General features: G+C 35.9%; 1 protein-coding gene across 1 annotated transcript in view; it reads left to right on the forward strand.

Annotated features, from left to right (window-relative positions):
• The first annotated feature begins 14,149 nt into the window (after positions 1-14,149).
• Positions 14,150-20,421, forward strand: part of OLFM3 (olfactomedin 3) — a 184,083-nt gene continuing 177,811 nt past the window's right edge. The window contains exon 1 of the mRNA XM_070608159.1: positions 14,150-14,741. Coding sequence (XP_070464260.1) covers positions 14,673-14,741 — 69 coding nt within the window. The 5' untranslated portion in view covers positions 14,150-14,672. The remainder of the gene's footprint in view (positions 14,742-20,421) is intronic.

The raw sequence follows: 20,421 nt of genomic DNA on the forward strand, positions 1-20,421 counted from the left end.
CATTTGTTTTGGGTTAAATGTTTTGGTCACAGAAAAGCCTTTGTTCTAAAAAACAAATGTCCAGGTTTAATAAAATGATATATGCCTTTGAGTCACAGTATATAACAACCAAACATGGAAGACAGTTTCAAACCAACATGCCAAGGCTATTAGAAAGCAGATACGAAATGCTATGTATCACCATTTAAAAAAATGCACTATTGATCTTTTCTACCATTAGAAAACAGCATTTAATTAAAGTACAGAAACTGCCTTCTCTCTTTTTATTTTTTCCATTTTATTTTTGTGTAAGAAAACTAATACATTAAGCTGTTGCTCATGGGGATCAAACTTTCTACTTCTCCCTTTCCAAGCTCAAACTCATTTAAGAGAACACAAACTCTAAGTAGTGGATGTGATTTGCAAATACCTCTAAGCTGGCAAGAAGAGTCCATAAAAGGAAAAGACTTCTTCTAACTTCTCCACAGAAATATTAGTCTTACGATTAACAGAATATACCGGCTTGCCCTTGTCTGAGGGCCCCAAATATAAATTTGCAGCACTGAATATGAAAATTCACTTGATTTCATTCCAAAGCCTGAGGGCAGCACTTACAAAGGATAAGTAGAACACTGCAAAGAAAAACTTAAAAACTTCTGTAACCTTGTCTAAATGATAGGGAAAGAAATAGCCTTTTTTTTTTTTTTTTTTGCATTTTAGGGTGGTCAATATACCCTCTCTTGAAAAAACCTCTCTAGTTTAGTTGACAGTGTGTCAATATTTTTTCTTTTTTTTCCCCAAGTAACTTTATTGGGATTATAATGGTTTATAACATTGCGTAACTTTGTGTGTACATTATTGTTTGTCAATTTCTGAATACAGTTAATTGTGCTCACTCCCAGTAGCCTCATTTTTATCTCTCACCATACATATATGCCCCTTCATCCCTTTTGTCACCCCCCAGCCCCCTTCCCCTCTGATAACCACTAATCTGTTCTCTTTTATCCATGTATTTGTTACCCTCCACATATGAGTGAAATCACGCAGTGTTTGTCTTTCTCTGTCTAGCTTATTTTGATTAACATCATACCCTCAAGAAGTTCCATCCATGTTGTTGCAAATGGGAAGATTTTGTCTTTTAATGGCTGAGTAGTATTCCATATGGAATATATATATATGGTGTATATATATATTCTTTGTCCATATATTCTTTGTCCATTCATCTGTAGAAGGGCACTTGGGTTGCTTCCCCACATCTTGGCTACTGTGAATAATGCTGCGATGAACATAGGGGTACATAAATCTCTGTGGATCATTGATTTTAAGTTTTTTGGGTAAATACCCAGTAGTGGGATAGCTGGACTATATGGTCTGTCAATATTTAAGAATGTTATGTTAAAGGAAAGAATATTCACCAGGCTTTTAGGGTTTTTTTTTTTAAATTATAGTAAAATATACTTAACATAAAACATACCATTTTAACCATTTTAAGTGTACAATTCAGTGGCATTAATGTTATCCAACCATCGGCACTGTCCTTTTCCAAAACTTTTCCAACGTCCCAAATAGAAACTCTGTACCCTTTAAACAACCATTCTCCACTCCTCTTTCCCCCAGTCTTAGTAACTGCTATTACTATTTCTGTCTCTATAAATTTGCCTGTTCCAGGTACCTCATATAAGTGGACTCATACAGTATTTGTCCTTTTGTGTCTGCCTTATTTCACTTTGCATGACGTCTTCAAGGTTCATAGATATAGCATTTATCAGAATTTCATTCTTTTTTAAGGCTGAAAAATATTCCACTGTATGTATCTACTGCATTGTATTTATCTACTCATCTGTTGATAGACATTTGGGGTTGTTTTCATCCTTTGGCTATCATAAATAACGCTGTTAAGAACATTGGTGTGCAAGTGTCTGCTTGCGTCCCTGATTTCAATTCTTTGGTGTACACACCTAGAAGTGGAACTCTGGATAATATGGTAATTCTAGGTTTAACTTTTTGATGAGCTGTCATAATGTTTTCCACAGTGGCTGCATCATTTCACATTCCTATCAGCAATGCACCAGGCTTCCCATTTCTCCACATCTTTGCAATATTTGCAATTTTTGTTAATAGCCATCCTAATGTGTGTGAAGTGGTATTTCATAGCGGTTGATTTTTGTGTCCCTAATGATTAGTAATGTTGAGCATATTTTCATGTTTATTGACCATTTGTCTATCTTCTTTGGAGAAACGTCTATTCAGATCCTTTGCCAATTTTTTAATCAGCTTGGTTTATGTTGTTTTGGTTCTTGTTAAGTTGTAGGAGTTCTTTGTACATTCTAGATATTAATCTCTTGTCAGCTAAATGACTTGCAAATATTTTCTCCCATTCTGTGGTTTGTTTTTTCACCTTCTTGATTGCGTACTTTGAAGAACAATGTTTTAAATTTTGATAAAGTTCAATTTATCAATTTTTTTGTTTTTGTTGCTTGTGCTTCTAGCGTCATTCCCCAAATAGTTCTGTTTAAAGAAAAACACCTGGTGGCCTTGTACAACCCCATACTGTCAGAGGAGTGGAATAAATTCAGCTTATTGGAATTCTTGTACACTTTAAAAGCTGTAAATAAACTGTTTGCAGTTATTGATTGTTGTTCAATTACTCTTGGGACTTGGCATCTGAGATGCCACGTCTAGTTCATCCAGCAGGTAGCTAGAAGTACTCTCGAGGAGTTGTTAGGCCTTGCCTCCCACAGGGCATATCTGGGAGTATTCATTCTAAAAAACATTTCAGCATCTAATTTAAAAAGTTTTAAAAATCAGTTTGTACACTGCAAGTCACTTAGCATTTAGATTAAGCTTTATAAACTTAAAAGGCGTCTTCCCAACTGCCTTGTAAAGAAATCTCTGGAAATATTTCTCGTCAACCTTCCAGGTAATCTTTGCCTTTCACTGTTTTGACTAGGCTATTTTACAATCCTGGAGAGACAGAAATTAATTTGTAGAAAAATTGAAAGCTATGCAAATAATTTTTGTCCATAGAAACACAAAAATCTCTGGTGGAGGTTCAATTGACTTTCTTTCCCCAGCGTAAAAAGGCCAGTTTGCATCTATTAAGTAAATTCATTTCAGGATTTCTAATAGAAATCTGTAAATCTGCCTGTGAATGTGTCTGTCTATGGATTCTCCTTCAAACCAGTTATAACATTTTTCTGGTTCCCTTATTAATTAATGAGTTAAATAAAAATCTTTAACAAATATTTATTTTACATTTCTATAGGAGCTATGATTTTGAACATTTATAAATTATTATGTAATAGTCCTTATAACACTTATTTTGAAAAAAATACTCAAAGTGATTTTTGTAAAGAAGTAAATATGTTCTTTAAAAATCAACTTGCTTTAATTTTTTTTCTGTACCATTTTTTAATTCGTATCCACATACTATATATCTTTTAAAGCCCAGGTTAAGTCTTTTCGAGATCAATTTAAAAATGTTTCATTTCTCTGAACTCAGAGCCCTTATGAACCGATGATTTATTCACTAATTGATCTTGCACAACACTGGGACATATTTGTCTTTGTAAACTATTTAATTTTTTATATATGAATGTCTGTTTTCTCAGAGTGATTCTACAGTTCTTAAATATTGAGACTTTGTTGTATCACTCACAAGGTAAGGCTTTATACAGAACAGGAATTTAAATATTTGATTTGATTTGCTGATTTAATTAATTCCCACAATGTCTGATAAAGCTTACAGGTACAGTTCATTATCAGAAAAACCAACAATCTTTCTGTTAAATTAATGACAGGAACAACTAGGCTTCAAAAAAATAGTACTAACCCCATCAAGTTTATATGGAGTGGACCTCAACAGATGTCCAAGGATGCCTTCTTGACTTGTTTTTCCTTAATCTGGCTTAGTCTTTAAAATTCACTTTTGCCCTTCCTGCAGCTCCATCCCTATGAAGCCTATGAGACCCTCAGGTTCTAAACTTGACTATAGTTCAATGTTTCTCAACCTTTTCATCTTTCCTCCCTAAGAGAAAGATTTAACCTAATTTAAATTCTCATTAATGAGTGTAATTAAGTACTAAGGCATAAGATTTTATCATGTAAGACTGAGCTTTGAAGGGCCACAATATATTGTAATATATAAAATATTTTTCTTCCCTCCAAAGCCAAGTTTTACACCCTCATGGGCAATATCACCTCCATTGAGAATGCATGCTAAATATGTTTTTCAAGGTTGCCGGAAGTTCCAATACCAGAAAGTGGCCTTAACTGTTTTAAAAATGAGAGTGTATATGAAGACAACAAACCTTTATCATATGGCTTCAATCAGACACGTTATTATGCTAACGAAGCCCTCTCTGCTTTGTCTTATTTATTAAAGACCTTCACCCCAACCTGTTAGAGGTAAAAGTGGGGTAGAAAGAGAATAAAGAGGGAAAAATATTGTCCTTTAGTATTGTCATTTTTATTCCCTCACTATATATTTTTAAGCATTTATATATTTAAATATTTCTAAATGAGTTATTTATTCATGAATTTCCATTCTCAAGAAACATGCACAGTACAGACAGCCCTATTTTTGCCTAGTTCTATGTGTACACATTTCAATTACAATGGTTTAATTAAATAGCACCAGTCCCCCAACAATATGGTTCAAATTTCATTTACTACGTTGTAACAGCTCTGAGCAATTACATAAAGCACAATTCAAACCTGGGTCTTCAGTCCATAAATCACTAAGTAAATAATAGATGCACATCGTGATTAGTGATCAATCACATCTCTTCTTTCCACGTCTATCAGTGACTGGTCAGTGTGCATCTGTTACTCAGTTCACAGCAAAAGATATGGTTGTGTTGCCTCCTTTTCCCAGTGATAAATGCATAAGACATTTTACAAAATGAATAATCCAAAGAGGGAAGTGGCCAGTAAAGATGAAAGTGCAGCAAAGAAATGAAAAAGTGGTAATGCCGAAAGTGAAATTTAAATCCAAAGTAAATGGAGTGACAGAAGAAATATCTGACTGTGGGGAATGTTGACACCATCACAGTTCAAGAGGCTCTAGAAAAGCAGCCAGGAGAACCTACTGGACGTGAATTTAGGGACATAAAGGAAGGAAGCAATTGTGATGAAAAGGAAAAGACTTTCCGAGGAAGTGGCAACATCAAAAAATTTCACTTTTAAGCAACTCTGGGAGAGATTTCAGGACACTGAATGTGTGAAGTCCCCCCAAGATTTTGGTAGCTGTTCCAGACTTAGAATGGAGTAAGACAATCCTCCAAACAATAGACAAGATGCTCACTCTCTATCATGTTTACCGGGAGAAGAAGGAAGGACTGTTCAAAGTACTCTTGATAAGTTTTTACAGACATAAAACCCCTTAATTCTCATTTTTTAAATTACAGTGTACCGAATACGTATTAGATTTACTATATATTTGTTGCCTTATACATTTGCAGCCAGCAGTAATAAAGTTTTAATGTTTTGACAAAAATATTTGAGAATCACAGAATAATAGTAATTTTCCCCATTCATTATTGAGATCCTTTTGCACACATTTAGCTTGCACGTCATTTTTACCATCAGGCACTACCCAGCAAAGAGGGAACTGTCTACTCTCAAACTTTGTACCATATATTCATCAAGTTCCAATGTCTGATTCCATACACTTATTTATATTAATTTAAATGTCTCATTGATTGAACATGTTAGTGGATCCCAAATATTCTTTCAACTGTAGCATAGGTACCACCATACTGATCCCTGAAAGAGCTGGAAAAGTAACTAGAGGTGTTCCCTAAATTTTTGTCCCAATTTACTTCATTTGCATATGAATGGGCACTAAAATGTGGCTGGTAGCCAACTATAGTGGTAGAGGAATTTTTTCCTTTCTTCTCCTTTCTCTTGATTTCCTATTAGCTGACGCTTCTTATGATTTCCTCTCTCAAGACCTCTCATCTCTTTTCTTATACTAAGTTGCTGAACTCAATTTCATGATGGTGCTATTCTGTTTGGCATACTTAAACATAATCATTTCTCAAAATATTAATAATATGCATTAGAATTATCCAGTAGCTTCATTAGATATATTGGAATCCTAAGTCAGAATTCACTTAAGTCTTTCTCAGTCATTAGTATGCATGATCAATATGCGGGAAATTTGTTAAAAACTAGAGTTTCAAGTTAGGACTCGGTTGGAGCTGAGGAATCTGCTCTTTTAAAAACTGTCTTGGATAGAGGCTGGCCCAGTGGCATAGCAGTTAAGTTCTCACACTCTGCTTCAGTGGCCTGGGATTCTCAGGTTTGGATCCCAGGTGCGAACCTAGCACCACTCATCAAGCCATGCTGTGGAAGCATCCCACATACAAAGTAGAGGAAGATTGGCACAGATGTTAGCTCAGCAACAATCTTCCTCAAGCAAAAAGAGGAAGATTTGCAACAGATGTTAGCTCAGGGCCAATCTTCCTCACCAAAAGTAGTGTCTTGGATAATTCTGATGGCGGTGCACTGAGGACTAAACTTTAAGAAATATTGAAAAAAAAAGATCTGTCACTATTCTAGTGCAATGTGAATCACAGGCAATCTAATGAAGGTAGAAACATGTAGTTTATGGAGTTAGATTTCTTGACTTCAACATTGACTCCTTCACTTACTAAACGTGAGATTTTGGTTAAGCCAAAAACGTTCTCTATGCCTCAGACCCTTCATCTGTAAAATGGAAACTGGAACGCTCTTTCAATGGGTTTTTTGAGGGTGATGTGAAATGATGCCTTCTAAGGGTGTAGAAAGCACTTAGAGTGGTTGATTCATATGGGTTTTCTTCTTTCCTTCCCCCAAAGGTTCTGCAGGTCACCTTTACTGTGGTCCCTGAAGTTCTAATCTCGTATGAAAACATTGTAAGATGTCCTTGTATCATGGTTGTTAGAGCTAATTCCAAATAATTCTCAATCTCTTCTATATTTATTCAGTTTGAATTTTAAGAGGCAGAGACCTTGACTATTGCTTTCTTCCAGCACACTCTTTTAAATAGATATCCCTGGTTAACAATTACGTAGGAAAGTTGTCCTTATTTAATTGCCTATCTGTGCATCTCCTTGTGGCTCTCACTGATCCTTCTGTTCTGCCAAGGATGTGGCAATGGGGTAAGAAGATTGTCTTCTCACTAGAGTCAGGGCTAAAAGTGTTTTCTTCATTAAGCTGAGTCATGTAACACTATTACATGGCTCCATTACTAAAAGCCTATAATTATATTGGCACACTCTATAGGCAGAAGTATAGACTGTATATTGCACCTCAGTTGATCCTTTTCATGCTTAAGTCTTTAAAGCACCTAAATTTTGAATCAAATAGGATACATACATATATATATATATGTGTGTGTGTGTGTGTGTGTGTGTGTGTGAGGCAGATACTAAAAAAAAGGAGAGAAAGGAGTTTAAATAATCATGACCAGTGACATATCCTCAACTTAGTATTCAAATATTTCACTCCTCTTCCCACAGAGATAAGTGAATACGGGGAGGCAGAAACAACAGACATGTTTCTCTAGTAAAATCCTTCCTCCTGGAAATGCAAGGAGATGCGAATGAGCAGGATTGGTCAATATTCATCTTGGAAATAGCTGCAAATACACTGGTATGGCCCCTCAGTTGTTGAAATATTGACATGAAATGCAAATTGGGATGTAATTTAACTGGCCCTTTGCACGCGCCCTCTACAGCAGGCTTATATCTGCTATTTTCTAAACCTTGAAATGATGCAAACTTGCATCTTTGGCACTTGAAATTTTGGAGCCCTGCTTGATGCAACTTGGCTGGGTTTTACTACACTTGCCTACCAATTGGTCATTAGCTGACCAACTGATGGTATACAGTATATAAAGACATAATAATGGTGTATATAAAGTAATTAGTATTTACTAATGTAAATACTACATGTACAAAGTCATAAGTAATAATTGTATATAATGACAAAAATACCTGGATTTTCCTACAGGCCGCTCTGCAGATAGGGCTGCGTCAGTAGCTTCACTTGGACTTCTGCCCTTCCCTGAAACCCCCAGGATATCTGTGGGCACCAGCAACTAAACGTTCAGCAGGTCTGTACCACATGCTACACTTTTTGAATATTCTCTCTGGAAATCAGTTTTTTCCCCTAATCAATATCATTGAAAGGGAAACTCTTAACTAGGTGCAATTGTTCATTATAGTGGAATGCCACAAGCCAAATTTCCGGAGCTCATAAAAAAAAAAGTGATGAGTAGGAAAATAACTAATTAGCAATTCACATCAACAGAAGATATTACTATCATATTTTCTGCCGCCTCAGTCGACTAGACATCTACCTTGTTCCCCTTCTTATCTTCCTAACTAGGCTTTTGCCTGAAGGAGTCGTTGGTCCCAGGCAAAGGAGCCATATGAAGACTGTTCAATTTTGGGTTCATCCTTACTTGAAGGGGTTTTAGTACTTCACTGTTTCAACCCAAAGTAAGGACAGGGGCTGGGGGTAGGGGTGGTGCAGAGGAAGGGATTGCAGGGTGGCACCTTGGTCGTAGAACCTGGAATTCCCATTTGTGTTCCCCTAGCCCTGTGAGGCTGCCAGAAGCTCTGCTGCATTTCTCAGTCTCCAGGTAGCCTCTTCTGAAAGTGGCAGATGCTCTTAATAGAAAAGGGGCCGTAAATGCCAGGCTTTCTTCTCTCCATTTCTTTTCTCTCCCAGATCTTGGTCCCATACTTTGTCATTGCCATTGTAAAACTCCAATGCCTTCATATAGTTGTATTTATATTTCCCTTGCTCTTCCAGTCATTCTCAGTGAGAGAGCTCATGCAAATTACCCACTCTTGTATTACTAGAAACGGAAGTCCTTTCTAACATTGGTGTTTATTTGTAAATATGCAATTCTTCTTTACCCCTGCTAAATTAAAGACAAAAAAGAAAATATTCTTTACCCTTGCTAAGTTATATCCAAATCAAAATCCATCTTCGAAATCCAGCTCAGATATATTAGTGATTGGTAAGGGTACTCATAGTGATTTTAAGTGAGTGTGCAAAATAATCCCTTTTCTTATATATTTTCAAATAGGGCTGCCAGCAATTTCTTCCCTCCCTCTATGCACACACTGTTCCTTACACTGAGAGATGGAGGCTAATTATTTTCCCTTTAATTCTGGGCTGATTTTAGTTACTTACTCAGACCAAAAATGCAGCTAATGTAACTCTTGAGACTTCCAAGTCTAGGTCATCATAATCTTTGCAGTTTCTGCCTAGGTATTTTAGAATACTAGCTCTTGGGATGCTCCCTCAGAACTTAAGTGTCATGCTGTAAGAAACACAAGCCACACAGAGTGATGAAATGAAGGTGAACTGGTCAACAGCTCCACCTGAGCAAGTACCTGACAGCCAGCATCAACTGCAGCCATGTGAGTGAGCCATTTTGGGTATCTAGCCAAGTCTAGCTATGAGATGACTCTAGCTTACATCTGACTGAGACTGCATAAGAAATCAAGTAAGAATTATCACAGAACAATGAGAGGTAATGATATATTTTTTTTCTAAATTACTAAATTTTGGAAAAGTTACTTATGCAGCAATTGATAACCTAAACATCCTCAAGAACATTGCAATCATGTGAAGAAGAAACACACAAAAGTAGATTCTAATAATCAAGTATAGTAAACACAATGATGAAAGTGTGCACAAGATATTATGAAAAAAACCGAGAAGAGAAGCCTTGAGAGGGGATACTGGGGACCCAGGAAAGGATTTCTAGACAAGATGGCATTTAAATGAAACTTAAAGACAGAATAAGAATTGTTCTGGCAAAAGAAAAGCTATTAAGGACAGAGGAGAATGGTGTTAAGGGAACTACAAGTATTTAAATTTTACTGGATTCCAATTATTGGAAGACAATGGTTAGAAATGAGACTGGAGAGGAAGGCAAGCCTCTGGATAAGCCATTTTAAGGGGTCCACACTCGATCATGTAGAAGATCAGGAGACATTGAAGGCCTTTAATCTGAGAAGTAACATGGCCAAATTAGTCTTTAAATCAACTATATCAGGTCCTGTGTGGATGACAAACTGCAGGTTGAAAGTAGAAGTAAAAGAAAAACTGGTGGTAAGGCAAGAGAAAGAAACTCTTATAATAATTCAGATAACATAAAATGAGGTGCTTACCTAGGTATACACGGAGAAGTGAGATGGATTTAGAGATGTTATGAAGAAAAAATTAACAGAATTTTCAGTGGATTGAATACAGGGATAAAGATGAGGGAGAAATCCAGTGTGACTTCCATGGTTCTTGCTTTGCAATAGAGAGAAAACTGTGCTACACACTAATATGATTGAGGAAAAGTATTGATTTGAAATATTGAGTTTGACTCGCCTGTAAGAAATTAAGTTAATCTCATCTGGCAAATCTTGGGTCTATAAATATTATGCATGAAGGAATTAGGGTTGAAAATTCACTCATTCATTCATTCATTAAATAATTATTGATTAAGTGACTATGGAGTGCCAGGCACTACTCTAGGTGATTGGATTAGAGCAGAACACCAAACAGACAAGGACCTTTCCTCATGGAGAATATATGCTAATAAAGGATACAGACAGTAAGGGGTCAACCTAACAAAAATGATAAATAAATAGAGGATGATTCTGGGTGTTATTTTAGATAGGGTAATTAGGAGAGGTAGGGGATCTAGATGGAAATGACTTAAAAGTAAGTGAGGGAAAAAGTCATCTCAAGAGAAAAAGAGCACAAAAGTAAGTGTAGCAGTACTCTGATAGGTCAAGGACATTAGAAAACGAATCACAGACTATCCTCATTTGTATAAAAAAAGGTGAAAATGTCTCAAGGGTTTATGTAACCTGCTGATAATCCTCTTCTAATTTTTCTAAAATAACTAAGTCCATCAATGTTAAGTGATAGGTGAAAATCAAAATAGGTAGCAGCACTTTTTAACATAATGGAACATCTCTGGAATGCTGAAGCAGTATAACACAAAAGAATTATCTCATATAATCTCTTATCAAAAGAAGACTAACACACGTATAACAGTCGGCTAACAATATAATCCTTTATATAATTGAAAACGTACTATTGTAGGGGCTGGCCCAGTGGTGTAGCGGTTAAGTTCACATGCTCTGCTTTGGCAGTCCTGGGGTTCACAGGTCCGCATCCTGGGCATGGACCTACACACTGCTCATCAAGCCATGCTGTGGTAGTGTCCCATATACAAAGTAGAGGAAGATTGGCATGGAAGTTAGCTCAGAGACTGTCTTCCTCAAGCAAAAAGAGGAAGATTGGCAACAGATATTAGCTCAGGGCCAATCTTCCTCACAAAAAAACCCCACAGAAAAACAAAAACTTACTATTTTATTACTGGGAATAAATGTTTAAAAAGTTATATTCCTTTTTGTAGGTGCTGTATATGTACACAATTTCATATAAGCTTATTTTTATGCAGACCTCTGTAGATAGTACTGGATAAGATTTGTGTAGTGCTTTATAAATTTCAAAGCAATCTTGTATCCATTGTAGGCATAGAAGACTACCTTTAATTAGATAGATAAATATCAAATATTTTCTCATGCAAGTATTGAAAAATGCAATATTTCTAAATCTGTGCTATGCATCACATTTTATCTTTTTGTTATAAGTTCCCATTACCAATTTAAGTTTTGGTAAATATCTGAAACGATGGAAAACAAAAGTAGCTACACTATTTTCTTTCTATAGTGGAACTCTTTTGAATAGTTCATGTAGGACACAAGATGGAGTTTCATAGACTTCTTTCTTACGAGGAGAAATGCTACATGAATTGTTACGTACAGATATGATGTGGCCCACAATGTCACGAATTTGATTGTATGGAAATGTACTATAAGTGAGCTTTACTATAAACAGGTGACTAAAAACAAACATAGTAACAGTCAGAACTATGTGTAAGAAAAACTATGCAATTTTATTTATTTTTTTCAAGAGAAATAGAAGAATAAGGTATTGGTGAATTTGTGCCATTTAGTAACAGCCTTTGCTTTTCAGTGGCATGTTCAATAGAGTTTTTGGTTTATTACTAAACTCGATTGTTCTCTACAAATGACAAAGTTTCTTATGGCACGTATGTTGTAGGTATGCTAAGATCATCTATTTTCATTTGTAACAAAATTACCATACACTGCTTACTTTGGCTGTTTAAGTATTAATCTTATACTACATTTTTCTGGCAATGTTTCATAGAATTTGTCTTCTTATTAACTTCTTATTACAAATGATCTTCTAGTGCCATGAAATACAGGGAAATTGAGAGTTAAAGGGAAAAAAAGTGCCCATATAGGAGATTTGGTCCAATCATTAATACTGTGAATCATGAATGAGATCAGAATAATTTTTACTCTGAGAATAAAAAAATATTGTGATTAAAATAACAGCTATTGATCTTGAGGATATAAAATTGATATGGTAATGTTTTCATATTGCTTTTTTTTGTGTCTGTTAAGCACAGCTTCTCCTACTCAAATAAGCATGCTGCACTGCCTGCTGAGAGGTGGAGATGGGAAAAGATGGTAGAAGACATTCTGAGAAGAGAGAAAAGCATGTGTAAAAGCAAATAATCAAACAATTATGCTGTATTTTGTATAGGTAATAAAAAAGGCATTATTATAACCACTCAGCTACTGCACCTGTGCAAATTCATTTTCAAATTGTGCAATGATTTGAAAGGTTTGAAAATGGGTACAGAATAAAATTTCCAACAATTTTCAGATATGAATCATTGAAAAACATATTCTATGCTGATTAATCCCAAATAGATAGGTAGAAAAAAAAGATAGATACAAGGTTAATAAACAAATGTAAAAAGTGTTAGTCTCAAATATGCTCTAGAAAGTTATCCCAAAGGGTGTCAGACATAACTCTGCAATTTTATTTATTACTTCAAAAAAAAATTTCCGTTTCTGCTAGGGAATTATGGGAATTTCCGAGAGTGGTTATGATGACTAGGGTTATCATTAAGCTAATAACTCACAAATAATTCCACCTTCTTTCCGTTATCTGCAATCTCTTTTCTATGCAAGATCCATCTCTTCAAAAGGAATTTTCAAATTTATTTTTCTTCTTACTATTTATGTTTCACAGAAGAAAGACCTCAGATAATCACGAACACATGTACACATATTCACAATATCAGGAAAAAAAATAGACCGCAATACGATGCAAATCCTTGGTATTATAACTTTCAAAAATATTTGAATCCTAATTTGGGGTGATTTCTTGTATAAAAAATATAGAGTTTTCAGTAAGAGCATGACAGGTATTTTGTACACAGTGTGTCTGATGTCTCAAACAATTTATCCTCTTTTTAATGTGGAAGCAATGTCCATATCTGCAGTTCACTTATTTTAATTCTTAGGAAATATCATTTCTAGAAAAACAAACAGAAGACATAACTCAAGGAATACCAAAGGCATAATTGTATGAGAGGTAGGTTTCAGAGTAGCTGCCAACTCTTCCTCACCTTATCTTATGGAGAACACTTACTCTTTCCAGCTTCAAAGAAATAAAGTTGCTTGTGTATAGTTAAATGATGCAAAGAGCATGAGAGAGTTAGTTTGTCATTTACCCTTTCTTTGCTCTTGTGAAACAGCTATTCTGCCTCCTCTTCTTGAATTCTAGAAAACAGAAGTATTTGGAAGCTTAGAAATAATCATCCCCATCCCACTGTCCAACCATCACAGAATTCTTCCTCAGGCATAAACACACGTAAGACTGACAGGGAAATTGCATTTCTGAGTATGACTTTGTGTGAAGGGGAGAGATTTCAGCTGTGGGGGTCACTAATGGAATATTCCACTTATAAGAAGAAAAGAAAGCCCTTTCATTTATTTATGCATAGTATTTTCAGATGACCAAAAGCCTTAGATAGGCAAATATACGTTAACACCTAGCCTAATAGATTATTTCAATGACATTGCACATACGCATATATAATGGCTACAGACTGTATGCCTTGAACAGAAAATAAACATTGAAAGTCTGCACTGCAAACTTTGTTTAAAGCACTAAATAGGATATCAAGTCCTCTGTCAATGACAGCAGAAGGTTCCAGGCACTATTTGTTTCATAATCCTGTATCTAGCTGACTCTTTACTTCTCTGCGGCTCAAGTTGCCAGCAAATGCTGAACTGGAGCATGAGCGTCAATCCTTGTTTGGTTAACAAATTCCCCGCAAAATATCCCCCCAAGCCCCCAAGAGCTGTAGTGATGTCATATCCGTTCTTCAGGTCTCCACATCTCTCTGAGCAGTTACTCCCTTTATCTTTTTCTTGGGTCAAAACTTTTGAGGTGGGCTGTCTAGATAGCAGCAGGAGAAGGGGTAAATTGGGGCCCGCGGGTTGGAGGCACTTCAGCACCTCGGTCAGCGCCCACTGCAGCTCAACCCACCCTCCTGAGCTCGCGGACTCCCAGTTCTGAGAATGCCTGCGGAATGATCGCCCCCCAGGGCGGCTGCAGCTGCTGCCGCTACTGCTACCGCTGCTGCTGCTACTGCTCCTGCTCCTGCCACCGCCTCTGTCTCCACTCAGCTCTGACTGGCAGGCAGAAAGTGCAACTGACGAGGGAAAGGTCTCTGCAGTGAGAGTGGAGTGGCTACATAAAAAGAGAGTAAAGAGGGGGCAAAAACCCAGATCAGGATGCAGGCGACGTCCAATCTACTCAATCTCCTGCTGCTCTCTTTGCTTGCTGGATTAGATCCTTCCAAGGTATGGACAATATTTTGAATCTTCTTTGAAATAAATGTGCAATATGTAATAAATCGACCAAAAATGCAAATAAATATGCCTGCAAAAGGGACACGAAAGACAGCTCTTCTAGCTATTTTGTGGTACCTGGCGTATCCCCACTGCTTGGAAGATAACAAGGTGAACTACCGGAGGAATAGCTCCTCAAGGTAGAATCTTGGCGAGAGGTGGGGAGGGACCAGGAGCGAATATAATGTGTATGGGCAGCGGGCAATGCGGCTCTCGGGGGATTTAGCTTATTCCGTAACCAAGTGCTTAATGCTCTCTTCTGAAATCGGACGGGTAATGCAAAGGAGTTAGTAGTTGAAACAACACAATTTGTAAACATGTATTAGGAGATGTGAACTGTTTCTTTGTTGAAAGCAGAGACGCGTTTTCCAGCTGATCCTGGTCAATAACACTCCCATCGCAGACGTGCTGCGGTTTGTGTCCAAAACATTTAAATGCTGCCTGTAACACACGGCAGAGCAGCAGAGCTGTGCTCCCTGCCGTGGCTGAGAGGCATTAGTGAAAAGGGCTTGTGTTTATTTGTTTCTTTCCTTTCATTAAGGAAATTAGGGGGCACTGAGGAAGTTCTGATTACTAGTGTTAAGAAACAGGAAGTGAGAACCCTGTCAAACTAAGGAGGGCAGTCGGAAGGATGAATTGTCTCATAGCTGTTGAACTCTAAAAATTATCCGGTATGGGCAACTAAAGTGAACACTAAGCTTTTTTTTTTTTTTTCATAAAAAGGCAGAAAAACATGGAGAAATATTTTCAGCAGTGTATGAGAAGTCTTGATGATAAAGAGAGAGAATTTGAGAGCTTTAGCATTCTAAGAAAATAATAATTATCTGGAATAAGACATAAGGCATCTGGTAAAAGAGTAAGAGATAAAATTTTAAAAATTATTTTACTTGTTTAACTGGTCAAGTGCAACTTGACACAACAGGAAAAATGATGCCATGTTACAAAAACATTTACAGCTGTATTTTGGAATACTGTAAAGTTCTTTTAAAGCTTTGTATCATCTGTGTAGTATAGAGAAATTAAGTTTGTTTTCACAGTTGAATAGATCTAGGATGTAACCAAGCATAATCTAACACTTTGGTTAACTGAATATTTCTAGGCCTAATACAGTATACGGTGAAAACTTAGAATCGTGTCATATATACTTGTAATTATTTCTGTGTATTTTTCACATTTTCCATATTCTGATGAGAATAAAATAATTTTATTTTAAAGCTATGGTTGTGCTGATATTGTCATTGTGAAATCTTCACACAGAGTGTGAATGCCATCTTAATGATTTTAATGGAATATTTTACACACTCAAGGGTAGTTTTAAAGCATTTTACATCTAGGTAAAAAGTAACGATTTTATTTTGATATTTTTTAAGTCTTTTATGCCTCTGAATCTATAGTGACACATTCCATTGCCACGCTCATTATCTTATGTTGGTTACAACTTTGGAACACATTCCATTCTATGTCTCATTTGGAATATTCTTGGTAAAACATTTTTAAAAAGCAAAGCTAATTACTGTAGAAAAAAAGACCACTTGACTTAAAATGAGTTTTGTCATTCTTCAAAATAAAGTCAGAAATGTTGAGCTTTACTAACAACTGGATGTGTGATTTGATTTATCTGATATTTTCAATCCATAAATATCTTCACTTCTTGCACCCCATTCTTTCCCAAATTAAATATATAAACAAAGAAAGGCTTCTGTCAAAATTGAGATAAATCCCCCATATAAATGACCCATTTTCTAGTACTGATCTTTTCCAGTATTGATAAGTTTATTTCTGTGTATTCAACAATATAAAACTTTTCTTCAGACTTGACTGTGGCTCTTTAGTACAACTGAGCTGACAAATCCAGGAAAGGAAAGGAATACATGAACTTTTCAAACTGTCCTTTTCAGCTTCTAGATACTGCAATACAGTGTGCAAAGAACAGAAGATCGTATTTTGTTCTACACCATATACGACATTATAGAGAATATTAAAATGTTCATAGCAAGTGATTTTAATGTCGTAAAAACTTTTTGGACTGCAAGACAAAATATTGCTTTAAAGAAGTGAATAAAAGCTAATTTGTATATTTTATCAAACTACTATTGATCACCAAACTATACTGCACCCCCCCCAAAATCACAAATGCTACCATTAAATTCTCAAAATAATTGTCAATTAGATTATGAACTAGGAATTTTCTCTAATTTTGTTTATTACTGTACTAACTTCCTAAGGGTTTAGATAATAAAATTAGCATTCACAAAGCAAATTATGTTTGGTGAAATTGAAATTAAAAATTCAATAATATAGTACCACACAAGACCACAGTTTTTGGTCAAATAAATAATAAGTAATGAAATTTAAATATACAGAAATTCTAAAGAGTGGAATTTTTTTACATACTAATATGGTAAGACTGATATATTTCATAGTCACATTTTTAAACAAATTCATTTAAGTATTCTTTCAGGTTATTACACTTTATGTTTATAGTAAATATATGTATAATCACACAAGGTTACACACAAACTGACAAAATAGGAGAGCTCGTAAATTTGAATAGGTTTTTTCAAGTATAGGATTGCCACATATATCAAATATTGGAAATCTAAATCTTATAGAGCGTATACTGTATATTAATTTATCTGAATACAAAAAGGCTTTCTAACAACAGTATCAGTTCTTCATGGAAGCTTATATAATATTTATGTTTATGATCATTTTTCCTGAGATTGAAACTTACAGATCTTATATGACATTTTATAAAATGCTTAAGTATCGCCATCTTATGGTAAGATAAGTTACTTGAAAGTCAATTTTATTTTCAAATTAAAAAAAAAAGCCCAAACTTCCATATTCACAGGATGAACTTCCTTTCAGCATCCGCTTACTTTCTTTTCTGTCATTTAATATATCAGAAAATTGGCAAGATTAGTATTTTCTTTAGGCAAAGGGAAGCAATTTACTGCTAATTAATATTTGCATTTTTATATAGACAGATCATCAATTTTCCTCTCAGGAAAATTATTAGAATTATGTTTTCTTAATTAAAATCTTATGAACAAGTTTCCAGTTCCATTTAGAAAAACTCCTGGGTATATCACTTTGCTTATTTTAAGAGATATTAATTAATTTCATTTTTAATGGAGTGTCTGAATTATAGGCAATATACCGTTTCATCATTCATTCAATAAGTAAATTTTTAAAAACTGAAAGCTTTTAGGAACTTACTATTGCTGAGTTTTAGAGAAAGGACTATTTTCTGGTGTAGGAAATTCCTGAGGGCAGCTGCTAGATGGCATCTCTGTGCCTTTAAACTGAAAGCATTGAGTTCCGTAACGACCTTGATAGTACGAGAGTGAACCTCTTTTTCTTACACAAGATTTTTAGCAGACCATTATTTGAACGTTATAAGAAAACAGTGATCCCTGCAAATCAGAACCATCCATTTGTCTGCTCTGCGATGCTGAGCTATGAAGAAAGGAGGATATAAATGTGGCTGTGCAGGTTTCAAACAGAACGTATACACTGGAGTCAGACACTTGGGGAACAGTTAAAAAGAGGTGACGTGGGCATAGCCACACATTGCAGTGACTGCTGAACCTTAAAGCAGTCATAGTTATGTGATAAATACGTGCAAAACACCCCAGCATGCTTAGATTGAGAAAACATTCACTATCTTCTGACCTAGAAATATATTAAAGAACATACCACCACGGTACTTGCCCACATTACAGACATCAAATGTAACAATGATTCAGCAATAATCTTCCACACCAAACTGTTCTTTCTGTCCAAACAACTCAGCCAATTAGAACTCTTGCCTTAAACAAGACAGTTGCTTTAAAGCCATATAAACATAATGGGAACTAAGAGAATTTCGACAATTATATTGGCAAATGCTTCATAATGTAGTATACCATGCAAAAGTGATTTTGTGTTTTGGTATTGCTAAAGAAAATCATCAAAGACCTAAATTGGCTAGAAGTGGCATTTGTACATGAATCTATTTAAAGTTATTGTTTTCACAACCTTTAAATGAAATTGATAAAAAGCAAAAACAACAAGAGAAATAAACTGAGATCAGTATCAATTTGCTTTAAAATTCACCTTAAAAACCTACCTCCTGTGTGCCAGAGACATCCTCTATACAACAAGATCGACTCAAATCGGAAGAGAAAATATGGATCGATGGCATTTGGTGAGAACCTGTAATTATGCACCAATAAACCCCGATACGATAAAAAGTGAAAAGTTCAATGTAGCCCATCCATGTTTTGAAAGAACAAGTGACTTTCTTACTCTCATTTTATCCCATCCTCCTTAACCCAATTAAATTTTTACTTTGGAGAAAGTAAATATCCTTTCCCGCTCTTTTTCTTGGCAACTTGAAAAGGTTAAAATGGTACTGCTTTCCTTTATTTTTCTTTTAAGATTCTTATTCCCTGTAATTTTGCAACTATACTCTTTAAAACATGACTATTGTGAGAATTGATCAATGCTCTTTTGGAAGAGAAAGCAACACAAGAGTGAGAAACAAGGGGTAGGATTCAGGGTCCCTCATTTCTCATCCCTACTCTGCCACTGATTATACATAAATAAATATATATACGAATGATTTGGGGGAAGCTGTGACCCAGTGTCCTCACTTGTAAAATGAGGGGCTTACACGTTCTTAAAACTTCTTTGTTAAAGTCTAGAATGACTCTGTGGCATGGTCTGCATATTTGTGCACCCCCCCCCCCCATTCATATGTGGAAACCTAATGCTCAACGTGATGGTATTAAGATATGGGGCCTTTGGCAGGTGATTAGGTCATCGTGAATGGGATTAGTGCCCCTATTATAAGAGGCCCCAGAGAGAAAGCTCACTCTTTCCCCCACGTGAGGAGACAAGGAGAAGCATGTGACTTGGAAAAGGGCCTTTACATGACCATGGTGCCACCCTGATCTTGAACTTCCAGCCTCCAGAGTTGTGAAAAACAAGTGTCTGTTTATAAACCACCCAGTCTGGGGTATTTTGTTATAGCAGCATGAATGGAGTAAGATACTCCGTTTAATAATATTTGATCATTCGTTAAAAATTAGCAAATTCTTTCATAGGGTACAGCTTGGAGGACCATAGACTTTGTGAGACAGGGATCAGCGCGCCTAGGTAACATCATGAAGTTTTCATCTTCTGTGTTTGACATTCAGAGCCTGCAATTTTCTACTTCTTCGTGCACGGCCTTCTCCTTCCCTCCTGTCTCCACATTTGTGATCCATATGTTCAGGCTTCTATCCATTCACTCATCAAACTTTGCTCCCCTGACAAGACTGCTTATCATTCTAGAGGATTTGAAAGCCAACATGTTTCCTGCTTCAGGAGTAAGTTTTATTTAATGAAAAATTCTCTAGTGAAAAGTAAAGTGAAAACTTACTTCCCTCATGAAAGGAATTTCTGGTGTACTGAAGAGATGTGGGAGGTATTTGGGATGCCCTGCATATTCATTGCTGACTGTTCCCCAGCAGAAACACCCGTAAGGATTTTGAACTGGCAGTTATTAGAAAAGCCTCAATTTTTGTACTAGGAAAATATATAAAGGGAAAGGTATGAGACTGGATAATGTTACAGCTTAGAAGATAAGACTTGGCATTTTATT

This window comes from Equus przewalskii, unplaced genomic scaffold, assembly GCF_037783145.1.
Source record: "Equus przewalskii isolate Varuska unplaced genomic scaffold, EquPr2 ChrUn-13, whole genome shotgun sequence".
Classification (NCBI taxonomy): Eukaryota; Metazoa; Chordata; class Mammalia; order Perissodactyla; family Equidae; genus Equus; species Equus przewalskii.